At 50.9% G+C, this 18,819-nt stretch overlaps 1 protein-coding gene across 1 annotated transcript; it reads left to right on the top strand.

Moving 5' to 3' along the window:
• The first annotated feature begins 337 nt into the window (after positions 1 to 337).
• Positions 338 to 2,799, top strand: LOC124235493 (RWD domain-containing protein 4-like). The gene is given in 3 exon segments (XM_046653600.1): positions 338 to 609; positions 612 to 1,060; positions 1,333 to 2,799. Coding segments are annotated over 2 exon segments (564 nt in total). The 5' UTR covers positions 338 to 455; the 3' UTR covers positions 1,022 to 1,060; positions 1,333 to 2,799.
• Positions 2,800 to 18,819: the final 16,020 nt, after the last annotated feature.

Genomic DNA, 18,819 nt, shown 5'->3' with positions numbered 1-18,819 from the left:
GCATGCCTGGCAGTCCACGCTCCCCACTGCCCCCTGCGAGGCCCTCACACGGCCGCCAGGTGCTACTGACCTTGCCCTGCTGTTTTCTTATGGTAGAGAGAGATTTCTCTACGTGCCCTTTGCCATCAAAAATGACTTTTCTGCCCTGGAGCTCCCAGGTCCTTTTGGCGTTTGAATCTGCAACCCCAGGTCTAAGGCACTGGGTTAGCCAAGATTGTTTCAATTGCAAGGGACAGAAGATAATCCCAGCTAACTTAAATAAAAATAAAAAGAGAGGGCCCACAGTCCCCGCCAGCAGCTTCGCGCGGCCTGAAGGCCGTGGTGCGCGTGACTCTCGTCGGCTGTGCGAAGGGTGTGCTTCCCGAGCCGAGGGCGCAGAAGGGGGACGCCCCAGCCTCGGGGCCCTTCGTGGTCGCGAACGCCGTCCGCCCGGGAGGCTCCCCACGTCCGGCACGATGAGTGCCAACGAGGACCAGGAGATGGAACTGGAAGCATTACGTTCTATTTATGAAGGAGATGAGAGTTTCCGGGAATTAAGTCCAGTTTCATTTCAATATAGGATAGGTGAAAATGGTGATCCCAAAGCCTTCTTAATAGAGATTTCCTGGACGGAACATATCCCCAGACACCTCCAATTATATCTATGAACGCGTTCTTCAACAACACCATATCATCAGCTGTAAAGCAGAGTATATTAGCCAAGCTGCAGGAGGCGGTGGAAGTTAACCTCGGGACCGCTATGACCTACACGTTGTTTGAATATGCCAAGGACAATAAGGAGCAGTTCATGGAGAATCACAATCCTGTTAATTCCACAACATCCATAAGCAATATCATCTCCATTGAAACTCCTAATACAGCCCCATCAAGTAAGAAAAAAGACAAAAAAGAACAACTTTCAAAAGCCCAGAAACGTAAACTGGCGGACAAAACAGATCACAAAGGAGAGCTTCCTCGAGGATGGAACTGGGTTGATGTGGTGAAGCATTTAAGCAAAACTGGCTCTAAAGATGATGACTAGCACTTGGAATTGAGACAAAGGAAGAGCATCCTTTAAAAAGTAACCTGGGTTCAAAATCTTTCATGACTCTTCTGGTATTGAGGGGGCTTTTTATAAAACACAATTTTTTGAGTGTGTTTCTTAGTAAACAATGTTTTAAGCCAAAAGTTCATAAAGTGATTGGTTGTATTAAGTTATTTTCACAAACTTGCCTTAATAAAAGGTGAAAAGGTTACCGTTTAGTAAACTTCGTGAAGCCTGTTGGGCTTTGGAAATGGACAAATACGGGGAATAAAAAATAATCAATGTTAATTTACATGGTTTTATTCTAGTGGACGTGATATTTTTAAAAGCAGTCTGAAGCCCTTGTCAAACCCTCATCCCAGTGGAGCAGAACACAGTGAACAGTTACTGCCCCTCATGGGCCATGTGGATAGGCTTCTCATCTTGAAGTCTTCAGCTATTCTTTCTCTTAATTACTGAAGCATAACTTGCTTCAGAGAAATTTAAATACTGGTATTTGAACTTTATACATAATATTCTTTGTAGTTCCTTTTTATTTTTCAAAGGTGAACTGCTTCTCTTTAATAAATAAATACCTGTTTATACTTTTCTCTTGGTTTGGGTCACGGTGTTGGATCATGAAAGCTTTCAATGGTTTGTATGCTATGAAAAGATAGAAACAAATCTGCCAAATACATTAGAAAGCGTTTGAATAGAAGGGCTGGCTCCTATTTAAAACATTTCTCTTTGTTGCATATACCAACATGGGAGTAAAAGATGCCTTAATATTTAATATTTGTATTGTTGGAGACAATGGTTTTAATAGATTCCTATTTATCTGCTATTGTGTATTTTTAGTTGTTTGGTTAAGTGAGGTCTTCTAAATGGTTTAACAGAAAACCACATTTCAAGTCTTGTTTCTTTTCAGTTATCGAAATGTATTTCTCAGCCCGAGCATCTTTGTAATAGTAGGTATAGAAGCATTTCAAATGCTGAGCTGTAGCACATTAATAGAGGAGACTTTTAGCATAGTTTTACCATGAAGTTATTGATGTGTGTGTGCAATTTACAGTAATTTCTGTCTATGCTCCCCAGCTTTAAAAACACTTAGAACTGCTGCTGTGGTGTCTGGAAGGGTAGATTGTTGGTTCCTCAAGTTATACTTGTGCAGCTTGGGTCTCAGTTTTTAAAGAATATTTAACTTTTCAAGAACTTTCCTTAGTGTAAGAGTAGTTTGAATTGTTTCCGTGGTTTTTACTGGGTTAGCATTGGCTTCAGTTAAATCGTTCGAATTGTAAGTATAATTACAGTGAAGAAGCTTAATCTCATTTTCAAAAGCTGAATCACATTTTATTTCTTGAACTCTTATGATAGCAACATTAAAATTCAGGACCACTGGAATATGCCAACTTTTATTTCGGGGTTGTGTGTGTAGTTTGTGTTGTGTTGATTTATTTGCTTTGTTTTTAAAAAGACAAACTACTATATCTGCCAGTGGAGAAAATTCTTTGTTTTGCTCTGAAGCTTCTGAAATTGTTTAGGCTTACTGTGGTTCGTAGATTACAAAGAATAATGCTAGTTAAATGCCAATGAATTGTTTTTCCTCTTTTTATATGAAATGTACACATTTCAGGGGGTGATGGTAGCAGTGGTGCCTCTTTCTACCTTACGTAAAACTCTTGAACATCCTCATCAGTATTGCCGTCATCTGCTTAATACTCCCGGTATATTTTCTCAAAGTCTGTTTACTTAAAATTATGTAGAATGGCATAATTAATGAGCAATAAAACCTGAATTGCACACCAAAAAAAAAAATAAAAAAAAATAAAAAGAGAGGCTGGCTGGCCCCTGCCGCTGGGCAGCTAAGACAGGGAAGGGACAGCAGGAATCACAGACGATGGCCATTCGACCCTGCCAGGCCCCTCCCGGCTCTCCCCTCTGCTTGTCCCTGAGTCTGTCTGCAGGTTGCTCTCATCCCCCTGCAGCAGAGGCGCCTTCACCGTGTGGTGAGAGTCCCAGCCACTAGAAGCTCAATTTAGAAATCCCGGTAGGAAGAAGAGCTTCCTGTCTCTGCTTCCGAAAATCAGTCCCCGGAAAGGATGTGGGCCTCACCGGGCCATGCCTCGGAGCTGCAGGCTGTTTTCTTTCAAATTCAACACTTAAGTAGCTGGTCACTGTTCTGAGCAGGTCACGAATATTAATTTATTTAATCCCTATAAAGAAAGCTTTGAGTTAGGTCCCATTACCACCTCCACTGCAAATGAAGAAACTGAAGCCCAGATAAGTTAAGTGGCTTTCCTAAGACCACACAGCTATTAGTTGGTGGAACTGGAATCTGAACCCAGCAGTCCAGCTCCAGAGCCCAGCTGTGGTGTGCAGGTTTGCACTGCATGGCTCTAGGGGAGTAAACCCTGGACGTGCACAGATTGTGACCTGCACAGGCTGCATGGAGAGGTGGCACTTGACCAGCCCTTGGGTCGGTCACTGTTGTCAGGGTGAAGGGAGACTCACATCTGGTGGGGGAGGGGGTACTGGGACCAACAGTTCCACCTGTACCACACCTACCGGGAGGGGAGTGGTGTCCCAGAGAAAGAACCCAGGCGGATGGGATGACGTATGACCGTCTCGGGTCAGCCGTGGGATGCGGCACCTGCCTGTCCTCCTGCTCCCTAAGGATGTCTGAGCTCTGCAGTGGCTTCTGGGCAGGCTATTCTGGCTCAGGGGCTCTTAAAAAACTATAGATTTAATCAACCAAACAATAAAAGATGAGACAGAAATAGCTCAATGTCAATAACACAAAAAAAGCTTAAAAGAAAATCCCAGTCACTCTCTCTGTACCTGTGCTGAGCCTCGTGTAACTCCACCGTCTAGTTGAGAGACCCTCACCTTCTGAATCTCGGGGTCTGCATCTGTAGGGGGGGGATGAGGCCTGTGAAGCGGGGCTATGGGGTTTGGTGAGATCAGCACCGTCCAGCATGGAGCCTCTAGAATGTGTTAGCCATTAAAGACCCGGTTTTCACCCCGGCCCTCTCAGGACCCTCTGCTGTCGCTTTCAACCGTCTCGAGTGTGTCCCTCTGAGAGTCACACAGACCCCGCCACCTCTGCTCATGTGGCCTCGGTTTCTCGGCGTAAATCACAAGGCCCCTCCCAGTGAAGGTGGCTGCGAAGTGCAGAGGGAAGTAGGGGGTGCGGGGGCTGCAGGGAGGCTGGGGCGTCCGACTCGGGGTAAGTGACTGAAGGACACTGAGTGTCCTCAGGATGAAATGCGATGGCAGTAAATGAGGCGATGTGAGGAGAAGGAACAGAAAGGGGTGGGGCACAGCTTCAAGATAGGTGAGACTCATGATGGGTCCCAACCATCGCGTTGGAGAGTGAAGGGAACTCAGAGAGTGTCCAACTGAGTGGTTATGCAGTCCTTCTAAACAAGTCAAATCGCGTGCAGAATCTTACTGCCAGACAGGCAAAGGCAAGCGGCCCTGGATAAAGGGAGGGCAGGGGCTCGGGAAACAGTTTGTCTGCCCCCTCTGTCCTCCACGCACGGCTCCTAGGAACAGAGTTTGAAACCCAGATCGGAGTCAATCCAGGCAGGAGTTCGACACCACCACAAATATCCATTCTGCTGCATTCCACAGATGAATCCGCTATTTCATTATCCATCCCAGAACTTAGTGTCTTAAGACGACCACCGTTTTATTTGCTCATGACTCTATGGGTCAGTCATCTGGGCTGAGCTCAGCAAGGGGGTTCTGCTCGGGTTACTTGTGCAGCTGCCGTCAGCCAGGCTTGAACAGGGCCGAGAAGCTACGATGGGCTCGCTCACACGGCTGGTCGTCAGTGCAGGAGGCTGGCTGGGCTCCCCTCTCTCTCTGTGGCCCCTCATCCTCCAAGAGCTACTCTGAGGCTCTTCACACATAGCGCTGAGTTCCACGAGGGCCGGAATAAAAGCTGAAAGGCCTCTTGAGCTGTGAGCCAGGAAGCCACTTCACGTCACCTTTGCCACATTCTACTGGTCAAAGCAGCTCAGGTTCCAGTTCAAGGGGTAGAAAAATAGTCTCTCAGTGGGAGGAACGTTAAAATCACATTGAGAAGAGTTGTTAGTACATGAATGGGAAGAATTTGGGGCTATTTTTTGCAATCTGCCACATCTCCTCATTTTCAGTAAACTTGACATGTGTCTGGGTGCACAAAGATGACACCTGATAGTATGTGTGTGAGCATGTGGCAAACCTGCTGGCGCCCTCTTCACTATTCAGTCTCCGTTTCTTTCTTATTTATAGAACCTCAGTTCTCTTTTCAGGGTGGCAACGTGCCCCGTTACAAATATTCACCTTCCCAGATTAACCTCACAGTGGGGGTGACCATGTGACCCAGTTTTGGCCAATGAGTGTCACCAGAAGTCTCCTGGGCAGGGCCTCCAGGAAAGCCGCTGTTTTCTTGACAAAAGGGAACAGGCTCTGTGACACTTGCCTCTGCCATCGTCCTTTCGCCCTTCCTGTCTCATTCCTGCCTGGATCCCAAATGCAACACTTGGGGGGGGAGCAGCCATCTTGAAACCATGAGGATGTTGTGAATATGGCAGAACAGAAGCGCAGAAGTCTGCTCTCTGATGGCTCCATGGACCTCTATTCTAGTCCTGGACTCCCGACCTCTGGGCTTCTTGTTGCCTGAAAAAAATAAACCCCACTTGGTTAAGTCACTGTTAGAGCTGTGGTTTCTGCTACTGAAACAGGGAGTAAGGAGACGAACCTAGGAGGGGTGAGGCTGGCCTGAGGGGCTGTGACTGCAGGAGACACCCCACTTGCTATGAAAACTGAAATGAGTTTCTGCCTTTTGTTACACACATGTGTGTCTGTGTGAATTTGGATGTGTGAGTCTGGATCTATGTGTGTTTTGGGTGTGGGGGTGAATGTGAGTAAGGAAATGCTATAGTCACTGAAAAATTTAAAATCAAATTGGAGTCCAGATTTTGAAAGGCTGAAATAATTAAGTTGAAAGTGAAAAGAGAAGTTTAATGGTGATGACTATAACCCTGTACTCAGGGTTTTTCAGGATGTCAGGGTGGGAGAGCTGAGTTTCGCCGCCTGGGGTTGGAGTTGACTGCAAAGGCTTAGAATGAGCTCAGAGTGAGCCGGGAGTCCCAGAAGCTCTGGCGCGGCCACTGACCGCAGTGATGATGATCCAGGAGGCAGAGCACAGACAGCGGAACTCCCTCAGCCTCCACCCGGTCAGAGCACTGGGAGCGAGCACTGTGCCACCGCAGGACTGGTGAATGGAGCCCAGCCAGGGGAGGACAAGAGATCTGCCTTCCAGAGATCTGAGAAAGTTTAACTTGGTCAAAAGGAGACACGGAGCCTTATATGATAATAAGTGTAGTAAGTCATCTGTCACTGTGTTTAAACCACAACTGAAACGTCGTGTCGTAAACCAACAATAACCACGCATTTGCTCACGGTTCTGCAATGTGAGCTGGAGAGCTTCTCCGCCCCATGTGGTGCAGTAGGCTGGGCTGGGCTGGGCTCACTGGTACATCTGCGGCCAGCTGGCGGCTCAACTGGGGTGGGGAGCCATGGTTGCTTCACTCTCGTCTGTCGCCTCAGCTGGGATGGTTGGAAAGGCACTGGGCTGGCGGCTCCTCTCTCCTCACAGTGTCCACCCTCTCCATACGGCCTGTCCTCCTCAAGGAGGCTAGCCCAGGCCTCACGGCTTCTTAGGACAGCAAGACAGTGAAAGCAGACACTGCAAGGCTCCAAATGCCCGGGACTAGAATTTTGTCACATTCTACTGGACCAAGCAAGTCATAAGAGCAGCCCAGATGGGATGCGGAAAGGGAAGACACGAAAGTGTGAATTCAGGTGTGTGATTCATGGGGACTATTTGTGGCAGTCTTTCAAAATAATTAATGTCTATTATTTCTACAGTCTTTATAGTTCACAGAGAACACTTACTTGTACTGTCTTATTTGATCCTTACAACTAAGTGGAGATGTGGTCAGTGGTGTGCTCTTAAAACAAAAAATAAACCAACAAAAAGCCCTGATTTAGAGCATTTGCCAATTTCCATGGTGAAAATCCTCCCACCGTGGCTCATTTTAAGTGACCAGTGGCGATCACTGAACACACAGGTGAGAGCAGGTGCACTCAACAGCTGGCCCCAGCACGCCTCTGTACAGAGTGGGTGTTGTCTCTACCGGCAGATGAGCTTATGGAGATTTCTCAAAGACACACACACCCAATAGTAGCAGATGTGGGACTCAAACCAGATCCAAACATTGGTTACGACATCACCCTGCCTCATAGCACTATTCTTCAAACATCTGAAGGGCTGCGATGGAGGAGGAGTGACTGGAGACTAGGCTACCCCAGAAGGCAAAGTAAGAGTCAATGTGAGTAGGTTCCAGAGACGCAGATTCCGTACAAGAAGTCAATATGAAAATGGATCCTGCAGTAACAGAGCCATCCCAAGACAGCGAACGGTTTTGTGCCATAGCATTGTCGCTCTTGTAAAGTGCTGTCAGAGGCCAGACCTTTGAAGACCTCTGAATTAGGGAGAGGTTGAACTAGCTCATCCCTAAGAGCCTATTTGTCTCTTAGATTCTGGTTGTGAAAACGTTCTGAAGTCCAAAATCTGGAATCACTTAATGTCCTTTCGAGACCAAAGGAGGCAAGGGAAGGGGAGTGAGAAGGTGAGCCTTAAATCTTGGAAGGAACTGGCCAGAGGAGAAGTCCCAGTCCTGGAGAGCCAGGTGGGAGGAGGTCTTCACTGGGGTAGCCCTGGTCCACGTGCCAGAGCCATGCGGCTCAAGATCCGGCAGCACAACTTGTGTTGAATCCCAAGTCAGTTCAAATGACGGCAGACAGCCCCAGACCTTGTGCCCGAAATGTCAGGATGTTCTCAGTGTGTAGAAGGCAACCACTGGTATTGCCCGGCTGTTTAGATAATGGTCTTTCTTTCCAAGTGGGCTTCTTTAATTTTTCTCAGAAGGAAGCGTTGCTGAGGATTTAGCATTTAATCTCTTTGGCTCAACCAGAACCCAACCGCTCCTCCCCTTGGCTGCCTGCCCCAGCTCTGAGGGAGTTTAGATGATCTGCTTGAGGGTCTGGCAGTCCTGGGCACTTCCCCCTCAGCCCTGGGGGCAGTTAAGGCTCTAGCTTTATAATGAGAACCACAAAACTGGAAGCTTTCCCGAAGGAACAGCTCAAAACTTGAGGACTAATTCTCAGCATTTGGGAACAAACACCCGGGATGTTTCCTGGGATGACTCAGGCGTCACCGACCACGCCAAGAAATTACACGGGTAATCACGAGGCCTGGGAGCCTCCAGAGAATGCCCAGGACAGTTACCGAAGTAGACAGCTCATCCCTGAGAACAAGCCTTTCAGCTCGAAAATTGCAGAAGTCTGTGCATCTCTGGGTCTGAGGAGTTGCGATTTCTCTGTGCTGAACCCAAAGAAAGGAACACAAGCTCACTGAGTAAGGTCTGGCCCTGCTCTTTCAGCAGACAGCTCCCCCAAGCGGGACCAGCCCCATCAAAGGCCTCTTTCCAAGGACACGTTCACATCAAGGTTCCAGGAGCCGGCTAGTGACGTGTCCCCTGAAGTCCAGTGGATTTGTCACCCAAGGGTGGACATGTCCGGATTGGCTGGGCAGGATTTGAAATACGAAACGATGATGATTCCAAGAGGCAGTCCCCTGGAGACAGAGGCTGGGGTGTCTGTACTGCACTCTGAAAAACGCTCAGACACTCCGGAACCCTCATCACTTTACACACAAGCGGCACCAGCTCTGGAAACAGGGAGCCTCTCCCCAGGTTCAGAGTGCCCTCGGTTCTCTCTGTTTTCTCTTGCACAGAAATAGGTCTGCAAACCTCAGGGAAATGGGGCGTCAGCTATTAAATTAGAGTTCTCGTTCTCATTTCCTCACTCAGCGAATGTTAGGACTTGGACATCTGCCTGGTCCTGGAAGCTGGGCCTGGGGCCTGGGGCCTGGAACTCGCTCAGGGATTAGGGCTCAGGGCTCAGATGTCAGGGCTTGGGGCTCCAGGCTCAGGCACCGGGGCTCCTTCATGAGATCCAATTTCCTTTCTCTCCCTACTCCTTCCCTTCCCTCTCCCCTCACTAACCTCAAAGTGCTAGAATCACAGACCTTAGGGAACTTAAAGATCATGCTGGCTTGAACCTCTGACTTCACAGGAAAGGCCCAGAGATGCTGACTTTTGAAGGACACTCAACTTGTTACTGAGTCCTTCACGAGCCAGTTCACACCATTAACCTTTTCAGGGCATGACCCTCTTCCCCTAATTCTTCTTCCCACACAGGATGTGGCAGCCAGTTTCCAAGATGTCTCCTAAGACCCCTGCCTCCTCGTATCACCCCCCTGCATAGTCCCCGCTCCAGTCGTATCAAGGTTGGTCTGTATGACCAAGGGGATAAAAGACCCTGGCTTCTGCCTTGGGCTCTCCCTCCTCCTTTCTCTCTTTCTCGTGGATCACACCCTCTGAGGGAAGCCAGCTGCCCCAACATGAGGACACTCAGGCAGCTATGGGAGGCTCACATTGTGTGCAACTGGAGTCTCTGGCCAACAACCGGTGAGGAACTAAGGCCTGCTGACAACCTCATGACTGAGCTCGCAAGCACATCGTTCCCCAGATGAGCCTTCAGAGGACCACAGCCCCGGCCAACAGCTTCGCTGCAACCTGATGAGAGAGCATGAATCACAACCACCATCCAAGCCACTCCCCGATTCCTAACGCACAGAAACTCTGAGATGATAAATGTTTGTTGTTTTAAGCTGTTACGTTTAAGAGTAATTTGTTACGTAAGAGTAGATAAATACAATGGGGGTTTTCTTGGCTTTTTTTACTTGGGGGAAAAAAGAGAGAGAGAGAGGAACGAAGGCAAATCCTAGCTTAGCAGTCAACACGGCCTTGTCATACACCGCTTTAAGAAATGAAACTGTGGCAAATCAGGACAAAAGGAAGCTTCTCTGGAAGCCTGGGGCAAGAGCCTCATTGGCACAGGAATGAGTGTCTTTCAAGGCCTAGGAAAGGAATGCCAGCTGGTGGCTGCTAGAATGCACTGGCTCCCTTTATAGAAGTTGTGAGCACACGGCCGGTGCAAATGCTGACCACAGAAGATGCATAATGTGCAAACTGCACAGAGCTTTAGAAAGGGAGTTCCTTGGTGGCTGCTCTGTACCTTAAGGGTGTTCCCATAAGTTAAAGGTGATTGCCCGTGATTCTGGCTTCCCAGCTGGGATGGAGTTTCCATGTGATGTTTTCAGAGGCTGCAGCAAAGGCAGAGCCTGCACTCCCTGCGTCCTCCCCACGCCACTCACTCCCAGGGTGGACCAGCCCACCCTTGTCTGACACACGCACAACCTCCAGAGAAGAGGCTCTTTGAAAAGTGCCTGAGCACGAAGCACCCTACAAATGCGTCCGTTCAGCAGAGTGTGGTCACAAGCGCTCTTTCTAGAGACTTACTCATTAGTGGGTCCAACCGTAGGGCCCTTCAGCAGCAGGCTGTGTCCTGTGCACTCTGCCCTATGTGCTCAAAGGTGAGCCCTGTCTTGTTTTCTCTCTGGAAAACCTATAGCTGGAATCATAACGGGCTTTCCGGGGCCCAGTATTTGTTTCCTAAAATACAGCTAAAGTAGGTTAATACTTTTTTTTTTTTTTGCCCTTGAAGTGTAGATTCAGAGACTCTGGGAAACTTCCTAGCTTCTTGTTTTAAAGAGCCAACAAAAATACAGCTGTTCCCTTCCCCTCAGGAGGGATTTCAGTTGGACACACTGGCAGCAGACAAGCTGGAGAGGTGGGCCCGGGCTCTCCTGGGCCGTGAGAGACAGCGAGGGCCGGCTGGTGCTCGCTTTGCAGTGCCATGGGGTTCCCCCGTACAGAATGATGCCGGGGTCACTGGGACAGCTGAGGGAGCACTGGAGGCCCTTTCAGGACCTATTGTATGTGAGCCAACAACCTCATGTCTCCAGCTGTTCCTTCGTCTCCTAAAGGAGACCAGGAAGTAGAAAAAAATGAAGAAGTTGGAGCCAGAAGTTAGTTTCTGCCACAGGAACAATGGGTGCAATTGTGCTCCTCACACAGCAGCAACGGCTCTCAAGGAGCATTAATAAAACTATGTGCACGCCCTGCCATCATGAGAACCTCACCAGGGGAACTTCCGGATGTGGTCTTCTGGAGTCCGAGGGATCTGGGAAGACCATTCCAGTAAAAGGGGCCTTCCATAGAAAAGTCATGGAGTGGCCAGTTCTCGGGTGACCGACCTTTCCCAGTGCGAGAAAATGCAAATATGTGCGTTAGGAGCTTCCTCAAAACCAATGCAAATCTGTCTTCATGCAAAAGCCATGCTTTCCCCTTAATATTAAAGATAGTCCTGGTCTTGCTCCTAAGAAGCTTGCAGGGCCAAACTGTGACCAAACTCATAAGAAAGAGAGAGACCCTCAGAGCTGGGAGAGCATCACTTTACGTGGCTTCTTGCCCCTCGCCTTGAACTATGCTCAGGCCAACATCTGCCACGTCTCTAGACGGGGTCCTGTGTGGGTTGAGATGTTGGTACTTCTTGGAGGGAAGACAGAGGCACATGCTGTGCTGACAGGAGCATATGACGTGTGCCTCGGGCACTTGCTAGCTGCTGACCTCGAGAAAGTTCCTTCACTCCTCCCAGCCTGTTTCATCGGCCTTACAATGGTGGAGCTAATACTTACTTCATTGGTTTTTTGTGTGTTTTTTTAAAGATTTTATTTTTTTCCTTTTTCTCCCCAAAGCCCCCCGGTACATTGTTGTATATTCTTCGTTGTGGGTCCTTCTAGTTGTGGCATGTGGGGTGCTGCCTCAGCGTGGTTTGATGAGCAGTGTCATGTCCGCGCCCAGGATTCGAACCAACGAAACACTGGGCCACCTGCAGCGGAGCGCGCGAACTTAACCACTCGGCCACGGGGCCAGCCCCCTACTTCATGGGTTTTTTTATGAGACATTGATGAGATGATGTATGGGAATGAGGTTTGAAAACTGAAAAATAATCTCTGGATCCCATTGGATTGTGCCCCATGTACCACATGAATAGTCCAATGACCCCGGGTCAGGAGAGAAGGCCTTGCCGGGTGCCACACACCAGGTGAGACCTCGTCCTGGGCCAGCCCTAGAGCTCTGCTCTACCCAGTGATGAGAAACCTCTGGGAGGCAGGTTTACTTGTCCTGAGAGCTCCCCAAGACAGGGGCCTGATGCTTCTGGGAGGTCTTCCTTTCAGTCCCTCCTCTTCCTTCTGTCCGTCAGTCTTGCTTTCTCTCTCCCATTTCTCACTGCCTGTTACGTTTACAGATCAACAGACCAGTTTCCAAAAACTCACTGACCCAGCTCCCAGCGCTCTGCTGACGACTCGAATCTCTGCCTCCAGCCCGGACCCCAATCCCACGCGGGCTAGATGGCCACCCCGCCTTAAATTCAATTTTTTAAAAAGGACATCTTTCTCTCAAAATGGTTCAAACTCCCAACTATGATAAGCTAGTATATAAGGGGTTGGTTATTTATTTATGTATTATTTAACGCTTTATTCTCCTTCATTCCCGATTCCAACCTGCTACCAAAACCCAGTACATCTTCCTTCGAAATGGCTCTTGACGTCTCCTGGCTCTTTCCAGGTCTTCTCTTGCTATCCTGGGTCATCTTCCTTCTCTCCCATCTGGATCCCATCCCTACTTCTCACCTCCTCTTCACCTCCGCCTCTCTCTGCCCTTATCTGAATACAACTTGATCTTCCTGTCAGTCACGATAGGCCGGGCTATGCTACAATAACAGGAGACTCCAAAATCTCAGTGGCTTCACACAAGAAAGGCTTATTTCTTGTCTATGTTACACACCCACCACGGACTTGCTCTGGCTGTGCTCTCCAGGCTTTCTTCACTCTGGGACCCTCGCTGATGGGGCAGTCCCTGCCGGACAGTGTTATTCTCCAAGCAAAGGGAGAAGACAGCACGGTGAGCCACGCTGCAGTTATCAAAGCTTTTGCCTAAAAATGACATGCATCTCTTTTACCCAGCTTTCAGTGGCGGAAGTGTCACGTGTCCAAGGCTCATGTCACTGGGTGGGGACATACAATCCTACCAGAGGGAGGGGAGCAGGTGCGTGTGAACAGTGCTACAATCTGCCCTGGTATCCACCCCCTGCCCCCGACACCTCAGCTTTCCCCTTCTCTCCCAGGACACCCACATCACGTGCTGAAACCCCAGCCACCTCACGGCCCTGTAAAGCCTGCTCCCGCTAGCTCAGAGTGACTTCCCCTTGCTACGACCTTTAGCTGACTTTATAATCCATAGTCCCCATGCACAGAGAGAGCAGAGACACTGTGAGAGAGGGGCTGGGCCTTCAGGAGAAAAGTGGAGAGGGCTCGCCAGTCCCCTGAGCTGTCCCAACTCCAGCACCAGCCACATGGACTCTTATGACAAATCCCTGTTTTCTTGAGACAGTTTGAGGGGTCTCTGCCTTCATTATCAGCAAATCCTGAATAAAGCCGCTTTGGGTTTAGGGAAACATCAGTTGTCAACTTGTCTCACCTGAGTTTAGTTTGATCCTCCCAAAATGTGAGGCGCATGGGGTGTTGTCCACGTCTGGCATGGGGGGGGCCTCCATACGTACTCTGCCAATGGCTTTCCACTGACTTCCACATACCTGTGCATCATTATCATCATCATCTCCTTTGTAGCCAAATCTAGAAAACCAACCCAAAGCATTATTGTTGAACAAATGAGAAAGGAAATACAAATTTCCTTACCCAGGAAACAGTCTCTATGCCTACTTGGCGAAAACTTCCAGGATCATCATAACTGATGTGCTGTGGACCACGGGCGCTAAGCGGACTTTTCAGAACTGTGGCCCAGTCTCCAAGCCTCTCCTTCAGGTCCCCTGGGTACATTGCCGGGTAGCAGATTCAGCCTCTTAAAAACGGGGTTAACATCTGGACTTGGTGAGGGGTAGATAGTAGAAATGAGAGCCATTGGCAGAATAAGGAGCAGTACATACCCGGAGAAGCAGCGGGTCCTCACTGCTGAGCCAGCCGCTGTGTGCTCAACGCACCGCAGCCTAGACCAGCGTGACACTGGATGGGTACAGCGGGCAGTCAGGAGGAGCGGCCGGTGGCTTTGGCCCACTGGAGAGCTTTTGGATGTCTTTTGTCCCTCTCCCCATCCCTTCTGCTTTCCAGTCCCCCAAGCAGAGAGCACATCCTCAAGGAGCCCTCCTGGGTCCCTGTCTGCTTTAACCTCCGCTGTACATTGTGCTTCTCCTTCAAAGCCCTCTGCAGCCTGTCGTGACTGAATATCTGAAATCACCCGTGTAAGGACGGAGTCCTTGTAACCAAGACTGCAGGCTCCAAGAGGGCAGGGACTCTGCCTTGCTCACCGCTGTCTCCGTAGCTGACGGAGGGGAGGAAAAACTTCCTTCTGCCCTTCTAGGTGCTGTAGCTGGACCTAAGCACTAAACTGACATGAGACAGATTAACGGGAGAAAAGCACACAAATTTTATTTAATATTTTCACACACACAGTAGTCTTCAAAAGGAGAAGGAAGAGCCGAAGAAGCCATTTGGCCTGAAAGCTTGTGTAACAAAGAACAATCCAGCGTGGGGATGTGACGACACAAAGGACCTTGAGCTGGGGGCAGCAGGCTGTGGGCCAGCGGCCAGGACACAGACGGGAACAATGGAAGATGAGCATTATAGGAGCAGTGTGGTCTGTCTAGGTCGTCTCGGCCCTTCTCCCGGTCCCTGGCGGTAAGGGTGTTCTGCTCTTCCTGGGGCAGGAGGTGCGTTTCTCAGGGGAAATTTGATGACCTGTTTTTAGGTAGAAAGGGGAGGTCAGAGAGCCTGGCCTGCATCCACTGTGTCTCAGCTGCCTTCTGTTGAAAATAAGTAATATGCCAATGCAGCATGTTTTGGGGTGGTGTGTTCATTCATGGACCCTCAATAACTATTTGTTAACTGACTGACTCTGAGTGATTATCATATGTACCAGAGAGGCCCAAGATGCCAGGTCGTGTCCAGTGAGAATTTTCTTTAATTCACTCCTGGGCTGCGAGCAGGGCAGCCCGATTCTGCTGTGCTGTACACGTGCCAGGGTCTGGGCAGCCTGGCGCCCGGGCTGACGTCTGGTGGGGATGTGGGCTGGGGAAGTTAGACGGGGAGGGGCGGGGGCAGAAACTGCCACAGTGTGAGGAGTTTAGATCTGACGATGCCACCAGCCGACTACTGCTTTGGGAGGAAAAGTAAGTCCTTGTCCCCAGTCAGTCCGACGTCAGCCCCAGGCTCGAAAGGGGAAGGAGGAGTTGTGTGGTCACTGACGTCACAGGCTCTGGGCAAATCTGGTCACGCTCAGCTTTACGAGGACTACCTGCCCTGCCCTCCTTCTCAAGACTCCCTAAAAATCTGGAAAAGATCAGTTCGGGCTGTTCGGCCTTTAGGTCTTGGATACAGAATCTTCCTGAGACCAGCTTTTCAAACAGAGTCCATTTTAGCACCACCCAAGCCAAAAGGCAGGCCCCAGCATCCCGCACGGCTCCCAGGCCTCCAGTGTAAACTTGGCCGCTAAGGAAGGAGCATTCTTCTCTGTGGCGTGAAATCGCAGGGTTCCAAGGAGCGAGTGAGGAAGAGGCAAAGCGTGCGGGCCCTGGGCGAACGCCCCCTGAGGCTCGGAGCAGCTCTGTGAACAGGGTCTCCTCCAACTTTCCCACCCGGAGAAGTGAGAACAAGATCAAGAAATGAAGACTCAGCTCCCACTCGGCAGACAGAAAAAATGGCGCCCGCATTCTCTCCCTCCACATCTGCCACGATGATTAGTCATGACAACCAGGCGTCTTCAGCCACTTCTGCTCTGACTGAAAGCAGCGGTGCTCCCCCTGGGTCTGGTTTGGGGATTTTCTGGGGCGGGGCTGAGAGGAATAGGTGCTGGAGTCATCTCCTCCTGATGTGCAAGAGCTGGTGATTAAATATTCAAGAATTTTGTGAGCCAGTTGTTAAACCATTGGTGACTTGAAATCGGCCGTGGTGGGAGGATTTACATGATGGGAATTGGCAGGGGCTACAAATTACGGGATTTTTGCTTTCTTCAGAGGGCTGCTTTACCAGCACACACTGCCTGACTCACGTGGGAGGAGCTCTGAGGTCGGGGAGAGGACCACAGGGCGAGCCGCCTCAGGTGTCTGCAGCTCCCCGACCCCTCTACCATGGCGTGCTTCTCTGCTCTTGGTCCATTTCCTTGAGGACAGCGATTTCTTGCTGGAAACCCCTATGGATTCCAGTCCTGCTCCCTCAGGGACGTGAAGAAGTTGACGTTCATGCGGCCCTGTGCTAAAGGACTCCAGGAGCGCAACTTCCAAGAGCGGCAGGCTGGTCTTCTTGCAGAGAAGAGGAGAGAAGAAAAGCTCGGGAGGTGCCTTTCATGGTGACAAGTCAACGGAAAAGCAGGTGCGGGCGGCCCGACAATCAAAGGTTGGCTTCCCTCAAATCCTGATAGAATCTGCAAGTCAGGCTCCAACCAAGGCGCAGGGGACGTGTCTCACATAGGTGGATCCCCTGCTTCAGGTTTCATCTTCAGAGGTCATAGAAGGTGAAAAGGAAACATTGTTTTCATGAGAAGGACTGGTACAGAGAAAGCTTCTGAAATGTTGCTCTGCTGGGAACTTGGGCAAGGGGGGTGCTTCCAGAAGCATGGATTTCCAGGACGTTCTCTGGGAAATTTAGATCCTGGAGGTCTGCAGATGGGGCCAAGAACCAGCCTTTTGAGCAGCCCCACTCCCACCCTATCATTCTGTTGCCCGAGGCCTGAGGACGGCACGTTGAGAAACTGGTCTGAAGAGTGCTCTCAGGAGGCGTTTGTCACTGGTGGACTGACCCCAGGGGCCCCCCCCACCCAGCGCCCAGGCCCTGCCCCAGCTATGGGTCTCCAGGATTCATCCACAGGGACATGTGGGCCCAGCCTTGTGCTGGGCGCTCTGGGAGCAGCATAAAAACATAGGAGCGCATCCTACTTCTCACCATTGTCAACGGGGTGGCGCCTGGGGAGGGAGTCCTGAGGGTCTGAGAGGAACAGCTGGGAAGTCCTTGCAGGACCGGCCACCTCTAAGAAGGAGGAGCAGCCGGAGTCGCCACCATCTCTGCCGCCAGCTGCCCTCCAGCCTGGGAGAGCCGGAAAGGGGAGTGTGGGGAAGACCTGGGCGGTGGCCTCCATCTGTAGGGAGGCCAGGCCTGCCAGCTCCTCCACCCCTGGATCAGCCAGAGCCCCTGGAGCCGCACCCAGGGCAGCCGCGCCTCCCCATCCTGGCTCCCCCATGTGTTTCTCAGCACATGTGAAAGGAAGCTCGTCCCCGTGGGCTCAGAGGACCCTCCAGAACTAGTGGCAGCTGCCAGCCTCCACTGTTCCTGTCGGCAGCACCTCCTGAGGGTTTAGATGGACAGGCCTGGCAGAACTCACCTCAAATCCACTTGCAAGGACAAGCAGGAAGGGTTGGGACACCCCAGATGGGCTCACTCTGGAGAGGCTCCTGAGCCACAGGGGTCCCCCCTCCTCCACCCTGTATGCCACCCCCAGGAAGACGGCCGGCCCAGCCAGAGGGCAGTGTGGTCACGGGGAGCAAGAAGAGATGCCAAGCGGCCCCTGCCCATTGTGCGCCCTCCTGGCCATGCGCTCTGCATCTCTCAGCCACTTTCCATTTTCATTTCTAGGTCACAAGCCAGGCCTCTAGCTGGTGAGATCCACTCCCCCAGGGACCTGCTGATCTCCCCTCAGAGACACGGCTGCCTCTCAGGGAGGGCTCAGGGGGTGCCCTCGGACCAACAAGGTGTCAGGCAGTTCTCAGGAAAACACGTGCGCTCCCAGGCCGTTAGGAAGGCCCGCACCCAGGCCCAGAAGCCCGGCACCCGGGCAGTCTGTGATGCACAAGGGCGCTTCTCTGCTGCGCCGATGCCCAGGGCCCCAGTTCCCTGGACCGGCTGGACAAGTACACTTTTTGCAAAGACCTCCGTGGAAACCTTGCTTTGCGAGCAGCCAGGCTGCCAGACAATCATAGGGCAACAGCTGTTAGTTCCTGAGGACCACGTGGACCAGAAGCCATTTGAAAGCATTATCTTCCAGAAGCAACATTCCAAAACAAGGAGGAAACTGCTGCTCAGCTGTGAGCTGGTGGTTGGCAACCTGGGCTCCCTTGGGGACAGACAAGAACGGACTGCATGATTCCATCGCCTTTCTGTTACGATTCCTAAGCGGATTGTTCGTCCTGACTTCCACCGCTGGTCGGGGCGGGTTATTCTGGGGGAACACTGAGCCCTGAGGACAAGGCACTGGATGGTCAAGGTCAGCACCAAGCTGCTATTTTGGCTCCCAATTCCATTCTCTGAGCTTTTTTCCTGTGAGACTGTGTTGTAGGCTGAAACACACCTGAGATGGCACAGAAAACGCAGAGCTTCAATCTCTCCCCCGTGACTCCGAGTGAGCTGGGCTGGGATCCCAAATCAGGGATGTGCTGGGGCCAGGGGCTCGGGGCAGGTCCCCGCAAGGGTTCCCCGTGTGCAGATGCCTGCACACCACACCTTCTTCTACATCCGGGAAAGGAAGGGGAGAGGAAAGAACAGGCAGAGAAAGGCGCAGACACTCGGGCCAGCCTTGGAGGTAGGGATGAGGGCTGCTGTCCTGAAAGCAGTCAGGAATGCAGAGTTCCGGCCCTCAGAGGGGATGGTCCTCATGGAGGCAAGATCGTCTCCAAAGAGGGAAGCAGGCGCTCTGAGTCTAGTGCAGAGAAACAACAACTCCACATGCACA

This window comes from Equus quagga, chromosome 2 (genome assembly GCF_021613505.1).
Source record: "Equus quagga isolate Etosha38 chromosome 2, UCLA_HA_Equagga_1.0, whole genome shotgun sequence".
In the NCBI taxonomy this organism is placed as follows: Eukaryota; Metazoa; Chordata; class Mammalia; order Perissodactyla; family Equidae; genus Equus; species Equus quagga.
The sequence above is the reverse complement of the archived record's forward strand: the minus strand, read 5'-3'. Positions and strand labels throughout refer to the sequence as shown.